This window comes from Agelaius tricolor, unplaced genomic scaffold, assembly GCF_023055355.1.
Source record: "Agelaius tricolor isolate 1412-34295 unplaced genomic scaffold, bAgeTri1.0.p SCAF_7, whole genome shotgun sequence".
In the NCBI taxonomy this organism is placed as follows: Eukaryota; Metazoa; Chordata; class Aves; order Passeriformes; family Icteridae; genus Agelaius; species Agelaius tricolor.
The window spans coordinates 14,079,865-14,107,774 of NW_027269267.1; the positions used below are offsets into that span (position 1 = coordinate 14,079,865).

Genomic DNA, 27,910 nt, shown 5'->3' on the forward strand with positions numbered 1-27,910 from the left:
GCTGGGCTCCTGCTGAGGCTCACACGGCTGAAGAGGCACCAGGAAACATTTATTCAGCCCCAACAACAGCAGCGCCCCTCATTTGTTTCAAGGTCTGGTGGGGCGTTTTGGGACAGTGTAGTAGCACTTAGCAGGTAACCACCTTGCTGAAAAACACAAAGGCATCATCAGAAGTTGATCAGATGTGAATTCTTTAATATAAAACCAGGTGTTAAAATGGATTTCGAAGACCTGCCATCCCTTTCACTTCTGCAGACTTCCAGGTAAAGGAACGTTTCAGCCACAGCAGGGACTGAATGGCTCCTGCCCCAGTACTGCACAAAAGGAGCCGAGGATAGGGAGCAGAAGGGAAGGTAAAGTGCAGGAGAGCTGCAGGTGACCATGTCCCTCAGAACTGGCATCAAATAGACTAAACGTTCATTAAAAGGAAAATATTTTGAATTTTATTTTTTCACGTTATTATCAAGTACACAATTACAATAATGTCACACATCCCTATATGGTTCTATGTATTTTGTTTTTTTCTTTTGTCTTTTTTACAAAGTGTACAGAGGGAAGGACATATACAATATTTAACAGGGTATTTTCTACAGAACAATAATTTATATTATGTCCTTGTAAAAATCTGTACCTTTTTTAAACATTAAACTGAAACATCCATTTTATAGCATTTGCTAAGCAAATTATTTAAGAATTAAAACTAACCTGTAACTAATGTCAGTACATTAACAATAACTATAACTTCATTTTCTCTTTATACAGACAAATACATTTTACAAAATCCACTTGACCAAACCCTTAATTATTAAAAAAAAAGTTTCAACATTGTGCTTTAAAAAAAAAAAAAAAGTGGGTATGATTCCAGGCTACGTAAGAGAAAGAAAATGCGTAAAATTGTGTTCTTTGTCTTTCAGCTTATTTAAAAAAATAAAGTTCAAAATGGCTAAAATCCTCAGCACTACTATGGGATTTTCTGCAGATTTTGTACACTTTCCAGGTTTCCAGTTAGAAAATGCTTGAACATAAGAGAGGAAAAAAAAAGTAGTCACAGGCAAGTATTTTGCAAGAAGCGAGTGGGAATCTCTGCTGGGTTTTACTGCATCTGGTTTGGCATCAGCAGGCAACGGACACTACGGCCATGAGGAAATCCACTGGCTTCAGCGGGGATTTCAGGGAAGGCACAATGCAGCACAGCCAGGAATTACACACTACAGAGTCATGGAGTAGCAATATTACACAAGAGCACCCAGCAACTCTGGGGGCACTGCAAGCAGGCAAAGAAAGAAAAAACCATCCTACAACACAGGCAGTGACATGGCATTGGACTCTCCTGAACTGCACACTACGGACAAGAATTTCAGCTTACAGTGAGACAGGAGGGATGAGCAGTAGGGGCAGGGCTTGGTAACAAGACAAATTACAAAAGGCCTAGAAGATGCACATCCAGAAAGGAAACCTTTGTCCCTCTAACACCCCAGACTTGAAACTATCACTAAAATTCCTGTTTGAGTTCAACTGGAAGTTCACCTGCCTAGAAAGAGGAATTAACACTGGCCCAGCCTCTGAAGCCTTTCCATTAGGGAATTGTTGGTTACAAATCTAACCTAATCTGGCAGGCAGCTGGGACTGAATACTGCAATCCATCATCAGTGGCTGGGATGAGAATCTGAGCAAGGGGAGCAGGGCCATGTCCTAAAATCTGGCCTGTAATTAAAATGGTTTGGGGTTTTTGCTCCAAGGTTGTTGTTAAAGTACATGACTTTGTGCTTGGTACGTTTACACTGCAATTAGCAAATGATATGGAGCTACTTTATAATAGTCTTCAGGTGGCAAAATTGCATCTAATAATTGTAATATTCTCCCAGCTGTTTATAAACAGATGGAAAGAACTGGGTTAATTCTGGATACAGTACTAATTATTAAACAGCCACTGAACACAGCTACTAATGGCTCAGGAAAAACATTTAATTTAGTAACAGAACTGCATCTATCATAAGTTACTTTTCTTATTAAGGATATCTACGTTACAACATCTCTACTCCTTATGAACTCATCTGCTCCACTCCATTCCCTTCTTAACCTCTCATTGTAAATATCTGGTTTCCAAAATTGAGGCACCTCTTGGTCTTAAATTCTATTCTAAAACAACTAACAATAAAAATGTCACTTGAACCACAAACTGCTCTTTCAAAGAAATACCAACATACATAAAAGCATAAAGTTTGAGGTATGTTTACCGGCACATACAGACAGTTGTGAGCTATTGTTAACTCTGCAAATGGAACAAGAGTATTTTACGTTTCCAACATTTAAGACAGGAATAAAGTGGAAAAAAACCCAACTCTTGTAACACACAAAATCTTTCAAAGACAAAGAAGCACAGAACAATAAATGTAATATTTGTGCATATTTTGAATTTGCCCAGGAAAGATAAAAACCGCCCCAAACCATTTTTAAAGTATTTTTTCCTCTGAAACCAGAATGAAAACACAAAGTGAGACTTGTAACTCCTCAACCGGAAAATAGTTAACCTGCCACGAAGTCTGTATAGTTAAAACAGGACAATCAGGTGGGCCCTAGTGACTTTACTGTCAACATGACAATTCCCCATTTTATACACACCTCTGACAATTTTATCAAGAGAAATTTCGTATTTTTAAAATTCACGACAAAACTGCATTAACATGGACACTGTGAGTATCAACGAGATCAGTAAGATAAATATACTTAAATAAACTATTACGGTTGAAAAATTCAGTAAGAGACAGGGTTTACTTTATTAAATGCAACTTTATTGTTGCCATCTTTTCTTCATTTATTAAACAAACTGAATAGAATTCAGAACACGCTATTGAACAAAAGGTATAAAAGTCAACTACAAGCAATAATCCTATTTTTATACAGCAACAAATCAAATGCACAGTATTTTTTTTGTTTTTGTTTTTTTTGTATTTTTTTTTTTTGTGTGTGTGTGATCGCAGGTGATTGGCTTTAAAATAAGCTAACTGCCTGAAAGGCAAATTTCCTTTATAATTCCAGCCATAAGTCTGTGAAAGAGACTTTAAGGCAGCCCAACATCTTTATGATGTCGCATAATGTGCTGGTTCTTCTCTGAAGGCCTTCGGAAACCTTTCTTGCAATACTCACACCGGTGAGGGTAGTCTTTTGTGTGAATGGAAATCACGTGCCGTTTGAAGCCTGAGGCGTCTGTAGTGCTATACTCACAGTACTCACACTGATAAACTTTCCTGCCACTGTGTGTTTTCATGTGTTTTTTCAGCTCGTTTTGTTGCCTAAAGCCCTTTCTACATCTCTTGCACCTGAATGGAAGATCCTTTGTGTGAACTGAGAGTATGTGACGACTCAAAATGAATGGATCTGCAATTTTAAAGTCACAATGTCTGCATTGGTGCAACTTTTTACCTTTGTGAGCCGCCACATGTTTTTTCAGTTCCGAAGGCCTGTGAAAGCCTTTATCACACATATCACACTTATGAGGATAGTCTTTTGTGTGGACTGAAATAATGTGTCGTTTCAGATCACTCGAGTTTGAGCTCTTATGGTCACAATGCAAACACTGATGCGTTTTACTTTCTTGATGCATAAGCGTATGCTGCTGCAGCTCTTTGGTATCTGAAAAAGTCTGGAAACAAATGTCGCACTTGAGCGGCGTTTCCTTACTGTGTTTAGTCTTTACGTGGGTTTTCAAGTTGGAAGAGTCGGCAGATCGGTACTCGCAGTATTGGCACTGGTAGGGCTTCTCGCCAGTGTGGATCCGCATGTGCTTCTTCAGCTCCGACGGGTGGCGGAACCCTTTGCCACACTCCACGCAAATGTGAGGAAAGTTCTTGCTGTGGACAGCCAAAAGGTGGTGACTCAGTAACCCTTGTTCTGCTGTCTCATAATCGCAGAATTTGCACTTGTGCATTTTATTAACTCCTTTGTCCCTGTGCACCATCTTGTGAGTGAATAGAGTTCCTGCGTGAGAGAAGGTTTTCCCACACTCATCGCATTCAATGAGCTTCTCTGTTTTGTTGGTCAGCTTATGACTCTCCAAGTGGTTATGTAAACTTATTTTTTTATTCGTAGTGTAATCACAGTCTGTGCATCTGTATTTCTTCTTAGTAAGAAGGTGCTCCGGGTGGTTTTTCATGTGCCTTTTCAAGAAACCTCTGGATTTAAATTTCTTTCCACAAATCATGCAGGGATAGACTGTCAATGGATGACCATCGGGGCCAATGATTATTGCTGAAAAACAACAAAAAACCCCTTTATCAATATTATACAACGATACTACACTTCAGTAAATGTCAGATGTTAACAATAACATGAATTGTGGAGAAAGATGGGATACATATGTTTTACTATACAGATGTTCTTCACCTCAAATAATTCTATTTTGAAGAATTCTGACTGAATTCACATATAAAAAACATGCAGAAACCAATGGCTGGTGCAAAGAACAGCAGCCAACTTGTTAAACTGAGTATCATCTAGTAAGCAAAGTACACGATCTTCTCTTGACTCTCCACTAATCAGTAGAAAAAGTTTAATCTTGCAGTTTAATCACCTACCACTGACTACAATTCAGATGCCCTGAAACTAACACTTCCTTCTTACGCCATCTGTCACAGCTACAATCTGAAGAGGTACCAAGCAAGAATCAGTAAGAACATGTTTCACATAAACAAGAAAGCTCAAAGCTTTGGAAATTATTTGCACTCATCTATCACCCTGATTTCTTTACCCTGAATTTGCCTAGGCAAGTTAAAAAATCTGTCTTGTCCAAAAATGTTTTATAAGGAGAACTGACTAGCTGGAAATAGAAAAGGCCAACTTTAATTTGCACAGTTTACTAAATCAAGCTAAACAAAACAGAACTCCTACGGTTAAGTCACAATTTGGAAAGAAACTTTTAGTATTATTTAAGGCAAGGCTACTGAAATGAAAGTTGTGTTTGTTCAACTTTATCAAACCAAATAAATATTCTGACCATAACACAATAACAGCAGAAAACAAATTATGCCATAGAACACTTCTGGTTGCACAGATGACAGGAAAAAGATAGGCACAAATGTCAAGGCAATTTTATTTCACCATTAAAACAGGAAAGGGTATAGAAGTTACACTACTGAAAATTAATATACAGAGTTCAGACTTTCCAGTTACCTACTGAGCTGATATAACGAAATGCATTGTTCTACATATTTCCAATAAAGACCAAAAAAAGGGGGGTTTTAAAAGGCATGATTACAGAATACCATTTATCTAACATCGCCTTTTAAAGTTACATTAAACATTAAAATGGGTGTGGCAAGTTAAGTATATAGCTTTTTAACCTTTTGCTATAATACTTTTTCCTGTGTCAGATGGCTTCCTTTAAAACACCTGCCACAATCCAAATCACCCATGTATTTAAAATTTGTAAAATAAAATATGTACTTGTTTATAAAGCAGAAGTGTTGTCAACCAAGTAATTCCCCAAATCCCTCTTTTTACAAGACACTCCACATGGATCTGTTTATGGGCAAGTGCCTGGATGATCAAGAGCCAGGCACCACATACTCACCTGTCTGATACTGTCTGGACTCAGGTCTCCTCTTCTTCTTTGGTTTTTGCTTGGCCAGCCTCCCAAGTCCAGATGACTCATCTATGTGCAAAAGAGCACTTGCAGTGCCATTCCGACTTTCGATGCCATCGTTATTATTGCCTACCAAGGTAAGTTCAAAAGTTACCTACCAACACTGCAGGAGATCCAAGTACAAATTCTACAATGGCAGTAACAGAAATGATAAGCTATTATCTAGACATTTAATCAAACTGTAATCATGTACAGCATAAGCTGCAAAATGTCTCACCATTTAACTTAGGAATTATGTTTGGTATCATCAGTATTAGCTTTGTTAACCTAATTTTACAGGAGTACATAATGTACAGGAATTAATGGCTTTTCATTACACAGAGAATTCTCCTTCAAATGCAGCATTTTTTGAATCTCTTTGGTAGTTAATTATGCCCAAAATGTTTAACAGTAGTAAATAATAGCATGTCACAGTATCCACTGCCCAATTTTCTTCTCAGTCCTGAAATACATTTGTGTGTGAGTTCTCATTCAGTTCTGTCTGTCTGAATTCACCTTGCTAGAGTTTGTCACACACCAAGTTTCTGAACAGGAGCTGTGACCAAAGAACCTTTCTGAACAGCCTATAAAGTGGCAAACAAAGTACACTACTTACTATTTAAACACCTGATGCTTTAGCACTTACAAATTCTTTCTATTGGGAACAAAGAGCATACTCAGTATTGTGTAACAGAAAGAAGTAAAGAGTCTCTGCCTCACAGAGCTTTGTGTTTAATACACAAATGGTATCACTGTATGTAAAACAAACATGAAAATTACAAATACATTCAAGAAGGTATTTATTGGCAATCAGTTTAACATTGGTGATTTAAGAGAATAAGTGAACTTTCAATAATAAATGTGGTGAAGTATTTACTTGAATCAATAAAAGCCAACATTTCCTAGTGAAAGCCAAGAACACAAGTAAGACAGGAAGATTCAAGAAAGTGCAATATGCTCAACAGCTGTTCCTTTTGTAGGGTGCTGAGCATTAATATTCATGATTAATGTAAGGAGACTCAGAGGCAGGCACATGTGCAGAGCCTGAAGATTCTCACCTGTATGCTAGCTCCAGTGTTCCTCTGCCGTTTTCAGGCCTTCATGCTTAACTTCTCCCTGCCCCCACCATCTCTCACCCTGTATGCCAGGCAGCTTACTGCTGACAATGCAACCACTCCAGTGTTTCCCACATTCTTAAATTCTCCTTTCAATTCCATCTCACTGCTTTTAACACATTCTGCTCAATTTTCTCCCCCTCCTCCAAAACCACTGAATGTTTAGTATCCAACTTGTTTTAAGTTCACTCGATTTCATTTTTAATGCCCACTCAGAGTGGCTTATGTCATTTCCTTCTCACTCAAGCTGGGCACACCAGTATATGGCCTAAGAGAAGGATTTGGGTGCACTACCATCCATCCCCTAAGTAACTTTTAAACACACACTGCTCCCTGTAATCTTGCCCTTCCTGACTTATGTCCAAGATTCCAGCCCCCATTGTATTCCCAGCACAATTGTCTGCTGACACCATCACCACAATCCACATCATGCAGACATGTAAGCTTTGTCCTCTACTCCACTATTTCTTCTGTTTTGTTTAGAAGGAGAAAGGAGCAACACAGAAACATTTTTTCAGATGAAATTCTGGTCTTAAGCTTACAAAAGTTTGGGAAACCAGTCTGTGCACCAGTTGGTGTTCACATATCAACAATCAAGAAAAATGGTTCTGCATGCTGGAAATACTCTCAAGGTTCTGCTACAATTTAATATCTCCCTCCAATTTCTTTTTATTAATCCATTAGTTATTGCCATTAGTGAAGTCATGTGTTTATATGATCTTTCTAGAAAGCACTTAAATCAAGCTAGACCTCAGTGCTGCTTGTCACTGCTACACATAATCTTACATATTACCACTTGCTTTCCCTTTTTTGCCAACCCCCCCCCCCCAAAATATTCAGTTTTAGTCCGAAGCCAGCTCTCACTGTGTCCCAAAACTCTGAGGAACAGAGATACTTGAGATTCAATTTTTTAGCTGGAAGCTCATGTATTTCCCCTTTGACATCATGAAAATATGAAGGAGAATGCCTGTTAAATAGGAGCAAGAAGAAGCCCAGCCCACCTTACAACTTCCCTCTTCCTTTCTTTTAAAGGCTCATTATGCTAAGAAACCATTCTTAAACTAAAACTCTAGAAACAAACACAAAAGCACAAGTACTCCAGACTACCCTCCAAAAACCAATCCCTGGTACTTTGCTGCAGTGTCACTCAAGGATAATTCTTTCAAGTATTACTTACCATAAGCTGCTGCCCAAGCTATGGGCATGAAAGTTTTAATCTCGGAGTCATCGATTTGCTGTTCATGGGCGGCTGCCGCATCCTCCTCTCCTACAATCACCTCCATATAAACCTCATCAGCTATTTCTGCAACATCTAAGATAAAAAGAAGTTTAAAAAAAACTAGGAATGCTGCACTGCTGAAAGTGAAAATCCCTGCTCCCAAAGGAAAGCCACCTACTTACTTAAGTCTTCGTCTTCATGCTGAGAATCATTTACAGTCATGTAAACCATTTTCTCCCTTGGAATACGAATACTGCTGTTCTGATCGAGCAATCCGACTGCGTGGTCATTCTCTGGCTCGCTCTCCACAATGTCTACTGTGCCCCCTAATTAGGAAGACCAGAGCAAAATATTTTAAATACACTTCACCAAAATCTATGCTAAACCACAAAAAATTCAAAGTTTGTCAACTCTTTAGTATCAGACTCATAGGTTTTTACATACCACTTGAGAGAAACCACAGTCTCATGCAAAATTTCAAGTGTCAGGTTGGAGTATTCTCAAACATGTGTATTTTACCTAAATCGTCTTCTCCAGGATCTGCTTTGAATATATAGACCTTGATGACTTCTGGACAAATGCCATCCACTTTACAAGAGCCACTTTCAGACTCTGCTTCCATGGTAATTTCAGCAGAACCTTCGTGTTCTATCTTACCAGCATCATCCACTACAAAAACAAGTTATTACAATTACCCAGTCATATGCAGACAGACATATATGAAAGACATATTTATTAATTTATGACTGAAATTTGGAAACAGTTTAAAATTTAAAAGTTGTGATAAAGAACCTACCCATTAATATTTTTTTCATATCCTTGAAAATAGTGACAATAAACACAAAAATAAATTCTAGCTGTTATCTTGTAGTTAAGGTGGAAGTGCAAGAATGCTGCAATGACAGAACTAGAGGCACGAACACCGCACCAGGAAATGCTAATAAGGAAACTGTGATCTGCATCAAGATGATGGTAGGAAGAAAGTACACACAAATACTTCACTCTGTGGCATAATTTCACTAATAAGCTATTAATTGTTCTTTTCAAAAGCATTATCTGTTGCTCAACCCTGTCTCTGAGGCAAGTGGTACTACTGCTGGCTGTCAGACCTAGTTCCCTGCAAAGCACTGGTACTGATGCTTTTCCAGCTGCCAGGAGAGGAAACCTGAACTCCAGGAAGAAACTCCTCCCCTTTCCTCATGCCCTCCACAGCTGGGGAAGGAGTCGAGCACTGCCCTCCCATTGCAGGACTCCTTCCTGCAGGACCCTGCCCTGCATTCCTGCTGCAGCCCTGTGCACTGATGCCTTTCCTGCAGGACCCTGCATTCCCATTCCTGCTGCAGCCCTGTGCACTGGTGCCCTTCCTGCAGGACCCTGCCCTGCATTCCTGCTGCAGCCCTGTGCACTGGTGCCCTTCCTGCAGGACCCTGCATTCCCATCCTTGCTGCAGCTCTGTGCACTGGTGCCCTTCCTGCAGGACCCTGCACTGCTGCTGCAGCCCTGTGCACTCCCAAACTTGGCTCTCCTGCATCCAGAAGTGCACCCACTCCGCACTCCAGCCTGAGCTGCTGAAACTTGCCCAGAATCCCACATTATCCATGGCTGACAGCCAGCTTTACAAGAACACACTTGGATTTTTGAGGTATACTGTACATGAGCACCTCCCCCATCTTACTTTACCAAGAACAGGTTTTCAATAAAAAAATAGTAAGTATGCATTCACAAAAATCAAATCCAGCTCTCAAGACCTTTAAAGAATCCTCCAATTTTCACAAGCCCCAGATTTTTCCTCAGTACTGAAATTATTTAAGAATTCTTAACATGACAAAATACTTTTATAATTTGTGACTTTACTGTCACTCCCTCAGAGTCACGCATGACTTCAGTGCATGACAGAAAGACATGGAATTTATACTAATAGAAGTCTAAGAACTATCCTATAAATGGTGAATAATTTTTAACTACCATGCCTAGGACATACCAAATACTTCACAAAGTATGCTTACTTTACTAGCACTCATTGAACTACCCTCATAAATAAATCATAGCTTTACTACTCAGTAACTGCATTCTTAAATTTATTTTAATATGTACTTGAAAAAAAGCTCAAAATGTTATTACTATTATTTTCCTGCCATGAAGCCCATAAATTAGTCTTTGAATTAGATAAACTATCACATGTTCTGTCTCACGTATCAAACATGAGTGTATTTAAGTACAATTTCTCAATCAGGCATCATTACTCACAAAAAAATATGAATAACATTAAATTATAAAGCACTAATATAAATTAGTCTGTCTCTCTCCTTACCAAAAGAACAGCAGAAAAAACTCAATACTCAAATGCCAAGATCATGATCGGTGGCCATGGTACAGACTGTTTCAAGCAGTAGGATGTTTAAAAAATTACTTTGTGTCACAGGACAACATAACATCTTGTAGCTGAAGCCCAAAGGATTTAAAAGTAAAACCCTTAAGATGTTCTTTTGAATCACATTAACAATGTAGCTCCACAGTGTGTATATTCAGTTACTAACAGACTTCCACGACTTCTTTGTCATATCCGTGATATACCAAATGCCACTGAAACTCTGACAAAAAAGAGAACTTGCTTTTGTTCCTACACTGCATTTATGCAGCTGTTCTCCCTTAACTTGGCTGTTTCCAGTGTCAGGCACATTTACTTGGAAGGCTTTCAATCAGTGTAGACTGACATTACACCTCTGAAGCCAAAAGGGAAGTCTGCCACCAAGATCAACTGATGCTGGAACATACCCATGAGGAAGGAAAACCATGGCTGAGTCAATCAGAGAGAAAACAAACCTATGTGCATGATGTGAAACAGGCCCATTTCTTTTAACCAATCCAGAGGTTTTTACCTCCATTTATACATTGAAGTATCCATTAATAACTTTCACACAACAGAAGAATTCTAGGTCTTAAAAACATGCTCTATTCATGCTTTGAAATAAGTTCTCCAAGATTCTAAGTATTATTTTTTGCAACATAATTTAAAAAATTGTTATACAATTTAGAGTTTGTTTATCCCTGAATTCCCTTTATATTCAGCATTGTTTTAAAAATGTAACAACTGGTTTAAATATTTTTTAACAAGAGACATTAAACTGTAAGGAAATTGATGTGTAGGAGGTATGAGGCCAACTTTTCTCATCCAAAAGGAAAAAAAATTCACTCTTGACAGGTGGTAATACTTTAAAACCTGAAGTCCTGATGGGCTTGAAAAGCAGTAATATTTGCAGTATAGTAACAGGTAACAGGATGAAAAATAGTGTGGAAAAAAAAGGTAAAAATCAAAGGAAGTGACAAACAAGGTGAAAGAGAATGGGTATTATTACAGAAAGTACTATTTCCAAGGTATTTTATCCTATGGCTACACAAGCATTTATTTATACTGATTCACTGGCAGTGTTTTATGAAATTTGCTTTCTATTTAACACTTGTCCAAAGCTTCTGCATTCTCCGTGTATCTCAGTCTCACAATATGAGAAAATTATATTCAGAAATACTTGACTGATCAATGTTTCAAGTTGGAACTCTGATGATATTAATTTTTCATTTGAATTCATAGCCCATCAAGGGGTCCCACAAATTACCATCCATGGCTGATCTTCTTTCATATTGCTCCTCTTGGACATTAACAAAAAACCAAAAACAAACAAACAAACAAAAACCCTGTAAAAACCCAATAACAGCAACAACCCCCCCCCAAAAAACCCAACCAAACAAAAGAAAGTACTTAAAAGAATTAGTTAAACTTCTAGGAGACCACTTCCTTTTAAGTAGAGCCACTGAGCATTACTAAACTAATCACAAGTCACATGCTAGAAAAAAGTTCAGGCTAGCACTACTCCAGTGCTGTCATACCTCATGCCTCCCTTTTATCAGATATGAACTGGACACTAAAAACTTTAAATGTCTGATTTTTTTCCTCCCTATACTAGCTGGTAGCTTTCATTCAGTAAACAAGTGCATACAGACTAAATCTCAAGAGTTTAAAAAAATCCAAACAGTATCTCTACCCCTCTATTAAAACACATTCAATGGCATTTTTGGGAACAAAACAAGCTCCTAGGCATTGATAATAAACTCCATACTTAAAGCCCTGTTGAGGCCAGTTTCCCCACACAGAAGCATAAATTGTCAGGCCAAGATCCCGATTTGCTTCAATAGAACACCTTTTCTTTAACCATGATACATACACTTTCCCCTAGATGTTGCTTTTAGTTTTTTTCTATCAGATATTTAAGGGATAGGCAGATAAAGACTTTGTACCCTTACTGTGGTTTATTTCTAATTAAGAAATGCAAATATAACTGCATTTATTTTTAATAGCTTCCATAACTTTCTAAACTTTTTCTTTCCTACCATTTCTCCTCTATGTGGGATTAATGAGGAAAATAAAAAGGATTGTAAAAAATAAAATTCACTTAAGCACAGACACCTTCCACCATTTTCCAGTACCCACTGTTTATGGCTAAAAAGAACACCAAAACAAACAACCTAAGGAAAAGTCTACCTGCACCACTTATGCAGGTCTTAAAAATGTGTCAATGGAGCAATTAAACAAAAATCATCTATTTTGTCAGATTTTATGTTCCCAAATGGCTCCCTAAGCTGCTAAAAAATGTGTATCATGGGACACTTGTCTGTTTATAAAATAAACAACCCTATTTAAGCATTCTTAATGAAAAAAGCCGTTTTCTCTAAAGCAGATTAAAAGCATTGTTTTCCCCGACTTTGTTCAGTTATTTGTGGCAGCAACATCTACTTCACTCAACAGCAGACAATCTCTAGTCCTGAAGAAGCTATTTTTACCATACACTTACTTCTTGAATGGCAAAGCAGGTTTCCTAACCTTTGAGAAAAGAGAAATCTGCTCTATTTTCATTTTAATTCATTGCTTTTACACGTGAGGACATCCTATGCATCTAAAGGTCCCTCCAGGGTAGTAATCCAGCAGAGGTGTAATTCCTGAGCTCCCAGCTGGGATCTAACACTTGTCCTCCTTGTGCTCTGCCCCTAGCACACAAACCACTGAGCTCTGAGACATCCCTCAGCCCAAGGTAACTCTTATTTCCATCACCTCTCAGGGCAACCTCCTGAGCAGCCTGAGCTGCAACAGCTGCTGATGCCACTCCAGTGGTCAGACAGAGGCACGGCAAATTCAATCTCTGAAAAAAAAATGGGATTTCCTGCATCCTTAGCAACCTCCAGGGACAAAGAGGGAGATATTTATGCTAAAAAAGCAATTTAAAGCATTTTTGCTTTCTTGACTTGAAGTCTACTGGATGGCCCTAAGGAAAAGCATGAACCCTGGTACATTGGTTTGGTACAACAGATCCATTGCTTTCAACCTAAACATCCAACAAGGATGAAAAAATATTTATTTTCAGAGGCCTAGGTGAAACTTTTCTCTCTCAGTGAGTTACCCTGGGTTCAGACTCCTGTAATGGAAAGTGTTAATTCAGACAAAACAAACAAGAGACATGTCTAAGTCAAAGAAAAGCAAGGGGATGGATGGATGGATGGAACACAGCTCTCATTTTTGCAAATATTTCAATTCTTAAAGCTGCAGTTTAAGCCTTGTGAGGCTGCCCTTCACTCTTTTCAGACTCTTCTTGTCTAACTTTTGTCCCTCACTATTTTTACTGCAGTAAGAGTATATCAGGATACAATTTTTCATCTTACAGAATCAGTTAATGCCAGAGGATGTGTCTACCATTGCCAAACCGAATGAAATCAGACAGAAAAAAAAATTTCCATTTCCATCCTATTGCCAGGCACAGGGCACTGCTTTCCTGGGTTAGTAAATGTAGGGTGATTGTTTTGTTTTGACAAACACCAGTTCATCTCACCACTACTGCTTCACTTAGGGAGAAATGGTTTTCCAAGCTAACAAATAATTAGTACCAGTGTGAGTCACAGCACAATTTATACTTTCCTGACCCAACTCATGAACTGGCTTGTTATGGAACATGCAAAAGAAAAAAAAAATTATCAAACCTCCTTTCATCTTTTTCAAGCCACTAACTGGTAGGTTTGCATTCTTAGTTGAATGCATATCTGATTCTGCTCTGCTCTTAGTGCCCCGAATCTACCATGGAATAAAAATGAATCTTGAGGGCAAAGACAAAGTATCCAAGAAAAAAAATAAGTACATCAAAAAGTAACTGGTGATGTAAAGCTGTGCCAAGAAGCATTGCCTGGAAAATGAAGATAGCAAAGGCATATTAATGCCGAAGCTAAATTAAATCTAACTGGGAAAAGAAGTATTAAAATACTGAGCTTATTGAAGCAAAGTCACAGAATGAAACCCACAGGAACTGTACTCTTTGAAAAGACAAATCAGTCTGAAACTAACAAAGAAGGTATAAACACAATATTAAAAAAAAAATGTACACACAGATTAGACATTCCACATCACATGTATTCAGGATACAGCTAAGAAAATGACCTTAATATATGTATACTCAGCTCATTAGGAACAAAAATGGAAATGCTTATAGAGAGCTACAAAACAGGAAAAAGCAAAAAGATTTTGCCAATAGCTTCCACTGAAGAAAACAGATGGAGAAACCTACAACAGGAAGAACATGAAGTGTCATCGTCTGCTTTTCAAGTGCCTATCTAAAAGAAGACAGGGAAAGGCATTCTGAGGAACAGTCTAGCTCACAGATCTGGGAAGCAGAAACATTTGACTACTGTAATGGCAGACAAGATTACATTCCAACATCTGCCCCTGCAGTTCAGGGAGTTTTGCCAGAATCAAACACAAATTTACAAGTTAAAATGGAAAACCCAAAACTGGATTGGCTGATGTTACTACTTTTTGGAAACTAAGTTTAACTGAAGAACTGAGACAGGCATCAGATCAATGAACACATACACTGCTGATGCAAACAAAAAATTAATAAAAAATTAATTCAAATAATATTTTTCATTCAACAAAGAGACTGTTTGTTAAGACAGCCTTTACTTGATGGAAAAGCACTAGACTCTGCCTTCACAACCAGAAGAACTTGTTAAGCAGGCTTTAAACACAGTAGGTGGTAGTAGGGACTTCCCTTTAAAATGAACTGTAGAACATTAAACACAAGTAGAATGCATATTTTGTAGCATAATGATTATTTTAAATGCTGGCTTATTTAAGGTTCTGAATCTAAACAAAGTACATTGCAAGAGACATTTAATCATAAAGAAAGTATGAAACTGCAGAAATACGTGACTGAAGATGGAGAATACCCCAGCACAAGTGAACAACTGAATTTCTGTGCTTCCTGCCAGTCACCACCTGTTGACAACTGGTACATCTAAGAAGCCTTCCCAGTAAGGCAGGGATCATCCAAAGTGGCCTCTACCAAGACATTCTGTCCTTGTTCAGCCACTGCCAGCAATGAACAGGACACACATGCACCCACCCCTCTCTGTGCTTCTTGCACAGGCACGGCTTGCAAAGCGCCCCACGGCAGCAGCCCCAGAGGCCCTGCTCTGCTGCAGGAGGAAAACCTGCACAGGAGGGGGGAGCAGAGACCCCCTGAAGAGCTACAGCCAAGGACATAGAGGAGGGAAGGATCACCACCAGAATCAGGTCTCAGTTATCCATTGGCAGATTATCCAGTCTGTTGTCTAACTATGCACCAGGTTCGGAAGCATTTGAGCTGCTTTCATCAGATTTAACTTGGGTCCAGAATCAGAAAGTTTTATCTGTGCCACACCAGACAAGAGTGCATTTATCAGTCTGGATCAATACAATTTCAGAATAGATCCCCTGACCTATTTCACCTCAGTACAATCCTGCAGTTTAATTTACAATATTTTGTGTGATCCATATTTTGCATTATCCCATTTCATTGTTTTCCCAGATAATAGAGAATTAACTGTACCTCATATAAACTCAAAACATGGCTGCAACAAGGTTACTCAAGGAACTCAAGAGATGATAAATTAAGAAATGCAGTGATCCTAGGTAAGGAGAAGCAACATTAAAATTTGTAAGTACAGAATATAAAATTAAAACAAGTTATTATACATTTCAAAAATATGTCCAAAAGTAAAGAAGGGGGAAAAAAGGGGAAAAAAAAAAGAAAAAAGGTAACTGAAGCAAAGCACGAAGTACACCTCATAAATGAAATCATTTAACACCACACAAAACTGAAGTGCCTGAAATGGCCAATTAAACAAACCAACCTAACAAGGCTTTTCTATTTCTACAATAAATAAATGTTCAGTATGACACTGTGATGTTCCCAGGTGCTGCACTGAGTAATCACTATAATAAGTAACATACTTAGAGTAAACTCTAGTTCACACAAATGGATATCCTCAGTAGAAAAAGGATTGATGATATGCTCTATTTTTCTCCACCCTCTACTTAAGCCTTTTGAAATACAATTCAAAGGGATTGTGCCACTGCTACTAAGAGAGATTAAGATATTCACTTCCCCTATGAGCAGCAATAGCTACTCTTTTTGTTACCTGCATACCTCTGTCCTTTGTTTAATCAAGAGAAGAAATCACATCCTAACAGCAAAGAAAACCATATTGCTGTCTGTATCCACAATAAATGGAGTGCAAGAGGTGAGGGCTTAGCAAAAAAACAAGACAAGTATTGGATTTTCAGAAACCACGGTTTTTTACTCTTTCTTTTCCATGAAATATTTTTGTTTCCTAATGTCTTGATAGTTATCATAGTAACCTGCACATATAAGCATTTTTAAACATGGTCACATTAATTTTCTTTCAGTTCTTATTACGTATATGGCATTTAGTTTACTAGAAGTCTTTCTCTTTTGTTCATATGCTATAAATTGCTACAAAAATAACTTATAATCAGACATGCATTTGTCAGTAGTTCTCTCCATTAGCTTCACCAGAACTTTTAGCTGGTACACGCTCCTAAAAATCCCTCTGTGTGAGTACACTTGTGAGATCTACATTTTAATAAAAAATACTGAAACTCTGCATTGTCTTAAGCCCTCCCTCAGATATTTCAAGCCCATACCATAAGAACTTTGATGGCTTTACCCAAACACTTACAGGAAATCATAAGGTAATCATCACAGTTGCCTTTCTCATCTTGATGTTCCACAGGGATTCCATTGGCATCAATCACTGCCTCTGATGCACAGTCTGCCACCAAGACTTCCTCAGAAACAACATCTGTCCCCAAAGTATCAGTGACAATATCTGCTTCTTCAACGTTATCATGAACTACATGTTCTACGTGTCCCACTTCAGGCACATGCATTGACTCAGTTGTCAGCACATGCTCTGGTATAGACATTGTCTCTGCTGTTATGTCAGAAGCTAAAACATCATCCGGGACAGTGCAATGAGCCAAAGAAACCTCTTCAGCCACGTCTGTGTCCAGCACCTGCTCAGGAATAATGACTGTTTCAGACACATCTGGCTCGTCCATGATATCTGGGCACTGAACATCCTCGATAACAACATCCTCAATGACATCCTGGATCACTACAGAGTCTGGGTCATCAGGAACAAAATTATGCACAGTTATATCTGAGTCGACCACATCTGAAACAAACACTGTTTCCTGGACTTCCACAACAATCTGATCTCCATCCATATGTGCTGCATCAGCTCCTGAAAAACACAATTAAAACAGCACTTAAATTGTAAAACTGTCTCATATAGGTAGCTAATAATTGAAATTACTTCTGTTTCCCTTCAACTTTCACTCTATGCTGCACTTTAGTAAAACAAGCATAACAGCATATGAACTATTAAGACAGATAAAAGCAAGTCCTCAGTAGATGCTAACATAATTAAGATGAACAAGATTTTCTCTCCTGAAAAAGATTTGCAATTTTTAGACTCTCCCCCAACACCCAAACAACTATTACTTGACTGAAAGAACAGTAGCTCATTCATACTGCTGTGAGTAATAAAAAAAACCCAAACTCAAAAGCCACATCTCTATACAAAAGCATTGATGCAGCACAGCACTTCTAAGCAAAGGCAGAATAAACAAAAGTCAATTGCATCAAATGTGAACACTCTTATCTATGTATTATCTCCTTACAGACCTGTTGGATCAAAAAATGCATTTGGCTCATGTGGCTGCAATTCAAGCCCATCTTCATCCATGGCCTTTAACTCTCATCAGTCACAGTGTCTGTAGAAGATAAAGAAGAAAGGTTATTTCACTGTATTAGGTGAAGAAGGTTGCCTCTGTCTGTGCATGGAAAAGTTGACATTTTGGGTGCATGGAAGTTAACACACAGCACCTCATGACTTTAAGACCAATTGGATTTTATGTGAGGTCCCTCAGTGTGGGATTCCAGCAATAATACCCTGGATGACCAAACACCCACTGTTTGAACTAGAGTGTGAGGTCCAACACTTTGGGTCCATTTTTCTCAAAACCCTATGGCTTCACAAACACAGAAGCAGCTCATAAAGGAATGTGAAAATATTATTTTCTTATCATCTTTAAAAAAAAATTAAGACAAAGCCTAGAGATATTCCTGTGAGAACCTTAATCCAACATATTCCCACTCAAGGAACTCAAGTCCCTATTGGATGAGGAGGAATACAGAACTGTGAAATCATTAAGGCTCAATATGATAAGTTAAACACAGAGAGCTCATTATCTGAAATGCACACCAGTTCTGATGTCCTCATGTTCATTCTTAGACAGTCAGGAAGAGTTCACTCTTATGTCACTTCAGGAACTGAAATCATCACTGTAAACTGCTTCCAGAGCATAACATCAAACGTTTTAAAACCTAGATCTGCAAATATTTTCAAAACTCTTGCCCTAGACAAAGTACCCTAAGTATCACAAGTTAGTTCTCAAAAGTTACCAAATGTCATGTTCTACACCAAAACTTTTGAACAGCATGTCAACATTTCAATGCATATTGACTCAGGATTTCAGTCTTCTTAATGAAACAAGACCACAAAGTTAAAGTACTTGCAAAAATGTCAAACTGCAGTCTAAGTTCTGCTGCTTAGATATGTGCATTACAGGTAGGATCAGGCAAACCTAGTTAGGTAAAATGCAGTCTAACAGAAACTTGTACTACTCCCTTGCACTGAAGTCAAGGGAGAGAACGAGCAAAAGGCAACAGAATGTTGCTTCATGTTTCTGCTTGTATTTCTGTAGAAGTGGAAATGTTCTTTTGCTTCCTCCAAACATTTCTCACAGTCACAAGCAGAAAGCTCCCCATTTCTGTGATACTTTCACAAAAGACAGACAAAACATCAAGAGTCTACCCAAGGTTTCCGTAAAATTCATAACCTTTCCAAATTACATCAACTAACATTTACATTCATTAGGGCTTTATCAGGGAAACTGCTACACAAAAGAAAAAAATTAACTAGTCCAAAACACAAGTCTAAACCCATAATCTAGAAGAAGTATTTTCTAAACTTGCTCCACTTTTTAGCTCAAATTTTCTCAACTCTTCACCTCTGGGACTCTCTTTTGGAGTATTGTCCAGCCTCCAGTGCAGTCACTTGGGCCTTCTCTTTTACAGAAGCTGAGGGAGAAATATAGGCAGACATTGAACTGGAAGAAAAATAGTGGAACACTAATAATTTTCCAAGGTGTTCTGTATTTGTGTGATGCTCAGCTGGAAGGCCTCTGTATTCAAAAGACAGCTGTGCTAACAAGTTATTGTGGTATCCAACTGGACATAAATTGCCTTCCAGTAATTCTGTCAAGCACTGCCAACAGAAGTGCCCACCATGGAGAGGAACAGCTCTTCACCCAATGCTTTTTTTCAGAACCAAGAGCAGAAGAAAAGTGTTTCAGCCTCAGATGCAAGAAATAGCTTGACTGATGGCAATCAACTTCTGCCATGCCACAGAAACAAGAAGAGTAACAAAATCCCATACAGTAATTCCAGCAAGAATTATTCATACCCAAACTGCTTTCCTCCCATCTCTTTGGTATACACCCATCCAGTCTACTACCAATGTCCTTCCTATTCATCTTGTCGTATCTTCTGTGCTGCCTTCACTGTTTAGTTTCTTCTCTTCTGTTGCTTCTTTTCCAACTTTTGGTGTGCCTCCACCAATATCATGTTCATTACATCACCTGATCATTTCATCCCTCCATCTTCTAACTCCAGTGCCCTCCCATCACTCACACAAACCTCTGCTACTCATCAATTTGTAGCAAAGATTGTATTAGCAATTAGGAGGGGTTTTTTTGGTAGGAGGCAAAGGGGTACTAAGGGTTGGCAGAAATAAAACTGCCTCTCTCCTCAGACTACAGACACATAGGAAGATGGAGCTGTCTGTCCCGATCTCTGGGAAAAGTTCAGATGCCCTTTGTGCCTCTGCTTTTGAGGGCTGCATTATCATGCACATCAGCCTGCCATCTGCTGCGACCTGAGCAGCCTGAAGTGTCAGTTCACCACCTGAAGAACTGGCATTCATTTCCTCTGCTTCCTGCTTTCACCACCTACCTGACCACTGCACCACAAATTCCTACTCCTTATGATTCATGCCTGTACTTTCTCTATCCTATCTGCTCCCTAAATTCCTCACATCACTAAGTGAGACAGTCTTTCACTGGCCTTCTGTCTATCCTCTTCACCCATGAGATGCAGAGGTCTCCATCACTACTTCCCAGCTTCCTGTAAGTGCACACTGACACCATTTCTTCCCTGGTTTTCTTGTTTTCTGGATTCTGGGCAACAGATTCTAAACCCAAAATATCCCTGTGGTGTTCAGGAGCTGCAGTTTCACAGCAGTGATAGCCCAGCACACCACATAATTCCGGCCTCTCCTGCACTGGTCAGGTCTTCTCACCTACAATGGCAAAATGTGCTCAGAACAAAGGCTCAGGCTCCAACAAACCAAAGACACTTCCTGGCAAATGGCTTTCAAGTCTGAGTCTTAAAAAGGCAACCAACATTTGCTTTGGTGCTTGTTCCAGAGTAGAAAGAAATTTCAATGCTTTCTCCTTTTTTCTCTTTCTTTTTTTTTTTTCCTCTTACTAAATAATGTTTCTCAAAATGCACTTTAGCATACAGACCCAGCCAACTCTCACCCCTGAACAGGACCATAAAGAGTTTGGAAGTGCTCCACAAGGGCACAGACCCCACATCCACATAAATTTGCTGCAAGATGACCAAAAGAGGATGCCGGCACTTAAAACAGGAATTAACTGAACTATCTGAAATAATAAGTGTCCAAATCAGAATCTGCAATCCAAAAAGGCATAAAGTAACTTGTCTATGGCTGAGGCAAAAAAAATACAAAAAGATTCCTGAAAACACTTCAGGGTTTGAGCATTCTAACCACGAGATGAGAAAACACAGTTTCTTCCTGCTTGCTCTTCTGAGCAGAGCGTGAGGGTGAGCACAAGATGCAGCCACACAAAGGAAGGAACACCACAGGGCCCTGTACCTGTAACAGCAGCTCTGTGACACCAGAAATACCAGAGCTGCTTCTTGCAAGCACCACAGAGAACACCTTCAATGCCCTGGCAAGCACCCCAAGCTCTGTGGTACCATAAAGGCTAGGAAGCAATTCCAGCTGTTCACTTTTCTGCAAGATTTCAAGAAGGACAGAAACTCCTCTCAGTCCTCCAAAACATTCTAGATGACATTTACCTCAAGACCCAGTTCTGGCATCAAAGCCAACAGAATCAATTTTTCAGTTCCATCTTGGGAACCCAAATTCTCAAAGAAAAGCTGGTGCCCAGCCATGTCCCTACACTTGGTCCTTCTCAACTGTGTGTCTCTTTGTTCAAATCTCAGAAATTCTCATAACACTCTTCTACCACTGGGACAAAAAAAAACCAGAAGCATCCAAAATCAGGTTTTATAACCTCTGAAAAGAGCTAAACATCTACTAGGCTTGGGTCCATGCCAGCTTCACATGGATCAAGAACTAATACAACTCTGTAATACACTTAATTCTGTCCATACAGTTAGTTTTTACAAACTGATTTTTACCTATTTACTCAGAGACTTGGCTGGTTTTGGCTTTATGGTTCAAGGTAACATTTTCAAGTGGATGGACAGATGGAAAATTACATATTAATAGAAGAAATAGTATTACTATATACACAATAATCTTCCAAAATAAAAATTATAGTGAGAACAATCAGTCAAGAAAAGCAATGCAGACAGTGCACTGCTACATTAGAGATCCTTGACTCAATAGACCTACCAAGGTAATCAAGATGAAATAAAATGAAATAGACAAGCTGTCATGTTTTAAAGAAGGAGCAACTTTAAAAACAGAGCTCCTTAAAATAGGTTCAAATATACTGCAGAAACTGTTTCTCTGCTCTCACCAAAAAAAAAAAAAAAAAAAAAAAAAAAAAGGAAAACGGGGAAAAAGGAGAAAAAAGGGGAAACTTCAGAAAAGCCATCCTTGTGAAAAAGAAACACATAGCCTACTCCTAATTTTCAGTAAGGCCATACACCAAACATCCAAGCAGCAAAACTCTTACAAATCAAGCCATAAAGCAGCAAAATTCCCCACGTGCGAGTGCTGGCCCCTACCCACGCTGGGATGACTGAGTGTACAGCCACAGCCACGCTCCCGTCGTGCCTTGCTCCATCCCATTAGAAACTGCGGCACGCCTGGCATGTCCCATTTGGGTCAGAGCCCCGAGCCAGCGAGGCTCCGCCGAGCTCCTGAGGCGGCTCCGGGCTCAGTCCCCGCCGCCGCTGCAGTGTCACAACTCGCCTGACGTGACCCACTTGTGGCGAACGCAGGGCACACACACACACACGCTGTCCTCAGTCGCACACATAGGAATGGCAAAAAAAAAACCTACACTCCCTAGAGAACTTCATTCCTGCCTTGAAAATAACCCCCGTTATCGCTAAGTGAAGAAACAGAAGACTAAAAACGACGTGTAAAAACGACGTTGTAACAATGTGATCATTCAGCTGCTAATTTCTTGACGCATCTCCCTCAGTTTTGGCAGGGGAATCAGTGCTGATGTTCTCACTGCAGTTCCGTAAAAAAAACGAAACACCTCAAGTCATTCCCCTCTTTGTTGTAGTTCAGTGGTAGGGTATCTGCAGAAACCGGTTAAAGAAACGGGTTTTCTCCAGATTTCACTGGAATGTTGTGTGCCAGACGACAGTAATTCCAAAGGAAATAAGCTAATTCTTAACGAAACCTAAATTAGGGAAATGACCGATCCCAGGCGCACCTTTGAACCAGCACCAAGGGGGCCCCAAGGGATTAGGGGGCTGCTTACAGGGCGAGTGGGCGAAGGCGGCTGACGGGAGAGCTCCCGGCGCTGCCGAGCCCGCGCCGCCCGAATCCCCGGCAGGAGGAGAGGAAGGATATGGCGGGGCAGGAGAGGACCCGGCCGGCAGCCCCGGCGCGGCCGCGCAGGGAGCCGCGGCGAGCCGGAACGCGCCTCGCTCCGCTGCGCCTGGCACTGTGGCAGCGGGAGGCGGGGAGGGTGTGGAGGCTGCGGGCGGTCCCTGCCGGAGCCCCGAGGCTCCCCCGCCCCGCCCGGCCCAGCCCGGCCCGGCCCGCGCGGGGCCCCGGCTGTGCGAGCGATTAATTCAAGATGGCGCCGGCACCCTCCGCCCCCCCCCGCGCGCCGCCATTTTGTCTCCTCCTCCAGACACCTCCGAGCCCCCCCCGGCCGGGCCCGCGGCCCCTCACCGGCCCCACTCGCCTCCCCCCGGGCCCGCAGCCACCCACCTCCACTCCGCGTTCCTCACGCCACCTCCCCCGCCGCCCCGGGCCGCGCTGGGCGTGCGGGACCCGCCGGCGCAGAGCCCGCGGCCCGCTCCTGTGGCGGAGCCCTGGCGCGGCCTAGCTGCGGCCTCCTCGCGGCCTGCGCCGCGGCCTGTGCGGGCAGGGGGAGGCCCGGGCCGGGCGGGCGGCAGGGCCCGGCCCGCGGCTCTTACCGTGCGGGTGGCGGGCGGCGGCGCTCGCTTGGCGCGGCCTCTCTCAGCGCGACTGGGCCGAGCGCGGCGGCGGCGGCGGCGGCTGCGGCGGGGCGGGCGGGCGGGCGGGAGGGGAGGGAGGGGCCGAGCTCGGAGCTGAGTGGAAGCGGCCAAGCTCCCCGGGCCGGGCCCGCCGTCAGCACGTCACGTCACTGCCCGAGAGAGCCTAGGAGCAGGCGGAAGGGAGCGCGCCGCCACCGCCGCCTCGGGCCGTCCGCCCGCCCGCCCGCGGGGGCCGGTGCGGCCGAGCGGGCCGGGGGCCTGTGCGGGGCGGGCGAGGCGGCGGTCGGGGCGGCGGGGCGGGGGCGGCGCGGCGGCGCTCGGTTCCGCGGCTCCTCCTGCCGCCGCCTCCGCCGCGGCTCGGCCGCGCTGCGCTGCCCGGGGCTCGGCGTGCGTCCGCGGAGCGCAGCGGTGCCCCGGGACCCCCTCCCCGCCCGACCCCTCCATGCCGGGCGAGCCCCCCCGCGCGCCTCCAGGCCCGCGGCCCGGCCCGGCCCCGGAGCGCGGACCGGAGGCTCCGCGGCCTCGCCGCGGGCTTGGACTCGGGTGTGCACGGCGGGGACCACATTTTTGGGTGCGGGGACTCCGCGCTGGGATGGACGCGGGCCGAGGGCCGCGGGTGGAGCGGCCTCGGGTCACCCCGGCGCGGGGTGCGGCTGCCGGCGGGAATCGCCGGGACCAACAAGGACCGCGGAAAGCAGCGGGGTGCGGTGCCGGACCCCCGGTCCCCACGGAGAACACGGACGGCGCTCCGCGGGGGCCACTGGCACTCACGTAACAGCAGAATCGGGGCGGTGGAGGTGGTGGTTCGCATTTTGGGGACTATGGAAAATTGGACATAATTTGGCGTTGAAACCTAAGGCCTGTCTAGAGTTGTTTTCTCACCCTTATCGTAAAAGTTAATAAGAATTTTTTTTTTCTTTTTTTAAGGAAAGAGTTGTTGTTGATCCATGAAAGATGCAGCCTAAAGTTTTTGAGGCATTAGAAATTAGGTGGGTACCCTCATGGATATGAGGAGCTACCTTCAAATCGGTTGCAAAATTGTGGGGCCAGGCCTCAAGGAGGTTTCTTCAAGAGGCGTTTTTAACGTTTAAGGAAACTGGAAGGAAATTGGCTGTTGCACTTATCAAATGATGCAAATGTGACTTATCTGGCTGAGAACAGCGAATGTGTTGTGTTTATTTTGCCAATTAGCCTCTGGTTCAGCTTTTACTCCACTTTAATTTTATGCCCTAGTCTTTTCTATCTTAACACACAGGCATAAAATATAAATTGGAGTTTATTTCAGTACAGTGTTTGATAAACATGCATCCTGCAAACTTTAACGGTGTGTTGTGGGCTGACCCTGGCTGGATGCCAGGCACCCACCAAAGCTGATCTGTCATCCGCCTTCTCAGCTGGACAGGGAAGAGAAAATGTAACAAAGTTAATGAGTTGAGATAAGGACAGGGGGAGGTCACTCAAGAAATACCTAAGGGCAAACAGGCTCGATGTGGGGATGTTAATTTATTACCAACAAAATCAGGGCCAGGATAATGAGAAGTAAAATAAATCTTAAAAACCACATTCCCCCCACCTCTTTCTTCTTCTGAAGCTCTACCTCCTTTTCCCCCAGCAGGGAAGAGAGATGGGAATGGGGGTTATGATCAATTAATCACAGATTTTTCCTCCCACTGCTCAGGATGAGGAGTCCTTCCCACAGGAGACAGTTCTCAATTAACACCTCCTGCATGAGTTCATCCCACAGGCAACAGTTCTGCACAACATGCTACAAGGTGGGTTACACCAGAGATGGGGTGCAGTCCTTCAGGCACAGCCTGCTTCAGTGTGGGTCCCCCAAAGGGTCACAAGTCCCACCAGGAAGCCTCATGCCATGGGTCTGCAGGTCCCTGCCAGGAGCCTGTTCCTGCTTGGGCCTCCCATGGACTCACTGCCTTCTCTGAGTCATCCACAGGCTGCAGGGGAACCTTGGCTTTGGTGCCTGGAGCACCTCCTGCCCCTTCCTCTCCACTGACCTTGGTGTCAGAGTTGTTCCCACTCTGCTTTTCTCTGCCTGCAGTTACACCTGCACAAAAACTTTTTTTTTTTTTGCCTTCTCAAATAAGTTATCCCAGAGGTGTTCCCACCATTCCTGATGGACTCAGCCTTGGCCAGCTGTGGGTCCATCCTGGAGCTGGCATTGGCTCTGCTGCACATGAAGGAAGCTTCCGGCAGCTTCTCACAGAAGCCACCCCTGAAGCACCCCTGCTACCATGACCTACTTGGATAAACCCAACACACCATGGTACTGAGAACAGAAGGGGAACAGTAATACTTCAAAAATTTATTTTATTTAATTCCATTAAGGTAATAGTAAAACTTTTGTAGACTCAGCCCAGAACTGGGTTTCAGGAAGGCATCCTAAAATACTGACCGTCACAAGGTTTTCTGAGCTTGACCATACATGTGATATTAATGTAAAATAGTCTTAAGTAAATATTTTTGCCAGGATGGAAGAGGCTAAGGGAAAGAACAGAGAAGGATGATTGTTAGTTCATAATCAATAGCAAGGTAACTCTAGTATATATAAGTAAAATATTGGAAAATTTATTTCTTTGTCCTTATGTTAGAATTTAAGACTGTGAATTTCTTTGAAACAGTGGAACATGTTTCCCATAGAGATAGTGAAGCCTCTGGATTTGAAGATACTCAAAACCCAACTGGACACAGCCTTAAGCAACCTCCTGTAGGTGGCCCTGCTCTGAGCAGGAGGGTTGGGGAAGACAATCTGCAGAAATACCTTCTAACTTGAACAATTCTATGATTTCTAAACCAGTTTTCCAACAAACAAAGTGCATAGAAAATTCCAGTGAACAGTACAATATGCTCTAAGGTCTTTGGTTCCAAGGATGTTTTATTCAATTTCTTGTTCACCTAGGCAATGGAAATCCAGACTGCAGGGCATGTTGCACTCAAAGATTCAACATAGCCAGTTGTCATGTTATTGCAGGGGAAGAGCTTCAGAAAAGTAGAATGCCATTAAAAGGCAAATGGCTGGATGTCTTCTTTGCAAACTTATTTGCTAACTTCTTGACTGGCTGGCCATTCATCCTGTCTCTATGTAACTGTTTCACATTTACCCCCTAGTTCTTCACCACTCAGGAGCAGGATACGAGCATATTTTGAATGTTTTGTGTAATTTTTGTCTTGATGAAGGCATTACCTCAGTGTTTTCTCAACCACTCTGGTTTCCAATAGGCCACAGACACCCTGGTGTGATCAGAAACAGGGTAACTCCCATGGGTGCAGCTGCCAGGAAGGAAGCCGTGTTTGCAGCTGATATTCACAGCCCTTTCTGCTCCCACAGCCAGCAGAGGTATCCAAGGGCAGAACACACTTGGGAACTGCAGGTACCATGGGTGTGCTGGCACCACTCTGGAACAACATAGGTTAACTTACCTGCAGAAATGTTTTTGTAACTTGCACTGTCTGGAATTCAGTAGGCAAAGAGTAAAACTACATTGTAAGCAATAGATTTCTGACCTTCACTGGTGGTTAGGTTGTGTCAGATTTGTACAGCAGAGAGAGAATACAGCTTGTATATAAAAGTTTGTAGCTCAGTTGTTCTCACTTCTCAGTGAATAGACCCCTTGCAGTCCAACTCTAATTTTACTTGTGATCTACTGTTCCTTTGTGTTTTTCCCTAGAGTTTATTTTGGTGTCACTCAGAAGTAGGTACTGTGCTATATCTTTTTCCTCACAAAAGCAAACGAAGTCAGTGGCTTTTGCTCAGTGTCCTCTTAAAGTCATACTTGAATGTAGCAGTCATGGAGTTAGATCTGGAGATGCCTGCTGCTAATTTCATACTTGGACATTTATTTATCACAATGTCTATTAGAATGTTGTGATCAGGTTCCAGCTTGGTAATCTTAAAAGAAGTTACTTTGTTGAGTCATGAAAAATGGGTTACAGCTCCAGGTAAGTATGGCTGATGTTTTTATCCATCTTCCTGATAATTTTCTTGTCAATAAATGATAATAATTCATAATGA

At 41.8% G+C, this 27,910-nt stretch overlaps 2 protein-coding genes across 5 annotated transcripts; one reads left to right on the plus strand and one right to left on the minus strand.

Annotated features, from left to right (window-relative positions):
• Positions 1–420: 420 nt before the first annotated feature.
• On the minus strand, positions 421–23,979 carry ZFX (zinc finger protein X-linked). 4 transcript variants are annotated; one of them, XM_071430374.1, is made up of 8 exons: positions 23,842–23,979; positions 18,022–18,110; positions 17,012–17,578; positions 8,474–8,623; positions 8,137–8,280; positions 7,913–8,047; positions 5,570–5,710; positions 421–4,248 (listed from the first exon to the last, which is right to left on the minus strand). In XM_071430374.1, the coding sequence occupies exons 2-8, from the start codon at positions 18,080–18,082 to the stop codon at positions 3,062–3,064; spliced, it is 2,385 nt and encodes a 794-aa protein (XP_071286475.1). In that variant the 5' UTR covers positions 18,083–18,110; positions 23,842–23,979; the 3' UTR covers positions 421–3,061. The 4 variants fall into 4 exon arrangements, with proteins under 4 accessions (XP_071286475.1, XP_071286476.1, XP_071286477.1 ...); XM_071430375.1 differs by lacking the exon at positions 23,842–23,979 and adding an exon at positions 23,633–23,770; XM_071430376.1 differs by lacking the exon at positions 23,842–23,979 and adding an exon at positions 23,175–23,281.
• Positions 21,318–27,910, plus strand: LOC139591893 (spidroin-2-like). The gene is made up of 3 exons (XM_071431119.1): positions 21,318–21,458; positions 23,206–24,872; positions 25,562–27,910. Exons 1-2 carry the CDS (start codon positions 21,318–21,320, stop codon positions 24,781–24,783), a joined length of 1,719 nt encoding a protein of 572 aa, XP_071287220.1. The 3' UTR covers positions 24,784–24,872; positions 25,562–27,910.

Excerpts from the sequence above, each read along its gene's own strand:
- ZFX (XM_071430374.1), bottom strand. The coding sequence starts at position 18,082 with ATGGATGAAGATGGGCTTGAATTGCAGCCACATGAGCCAAATGCATTT. Across the intron at positions 17,579-18,021 it reads TGCATTTTTTGATCCAACAG|GAGCTGATGCAGCACATATG; the intron begins GTCTGTAAGGAG and ends TGTGTTTTTCAG. Across the intron at positions 8,624-17,011 it reads TGATTACCTTATGATTTCCT|TGGATGATGCTGGTAAGATA; the intron begins GTAAGTGTTTGG and ends TTGTTTTTGTAG.
- LOC139591893 (XM_071431119.1), top strand. The coding sequence starts at position 21,318 with ATGCAGCCACACAAAGGAAGGAACACCACAGGGCCCTGTACCTGTAAC. Across the intron at positions 21,459-23,205 it reads CAAGCACCCCAAGCTCTGTG|AGCTCCCGGCGCTGCCGAGC; the intron begins GTACCATAAAGG and ends GGCTGACGGGAG.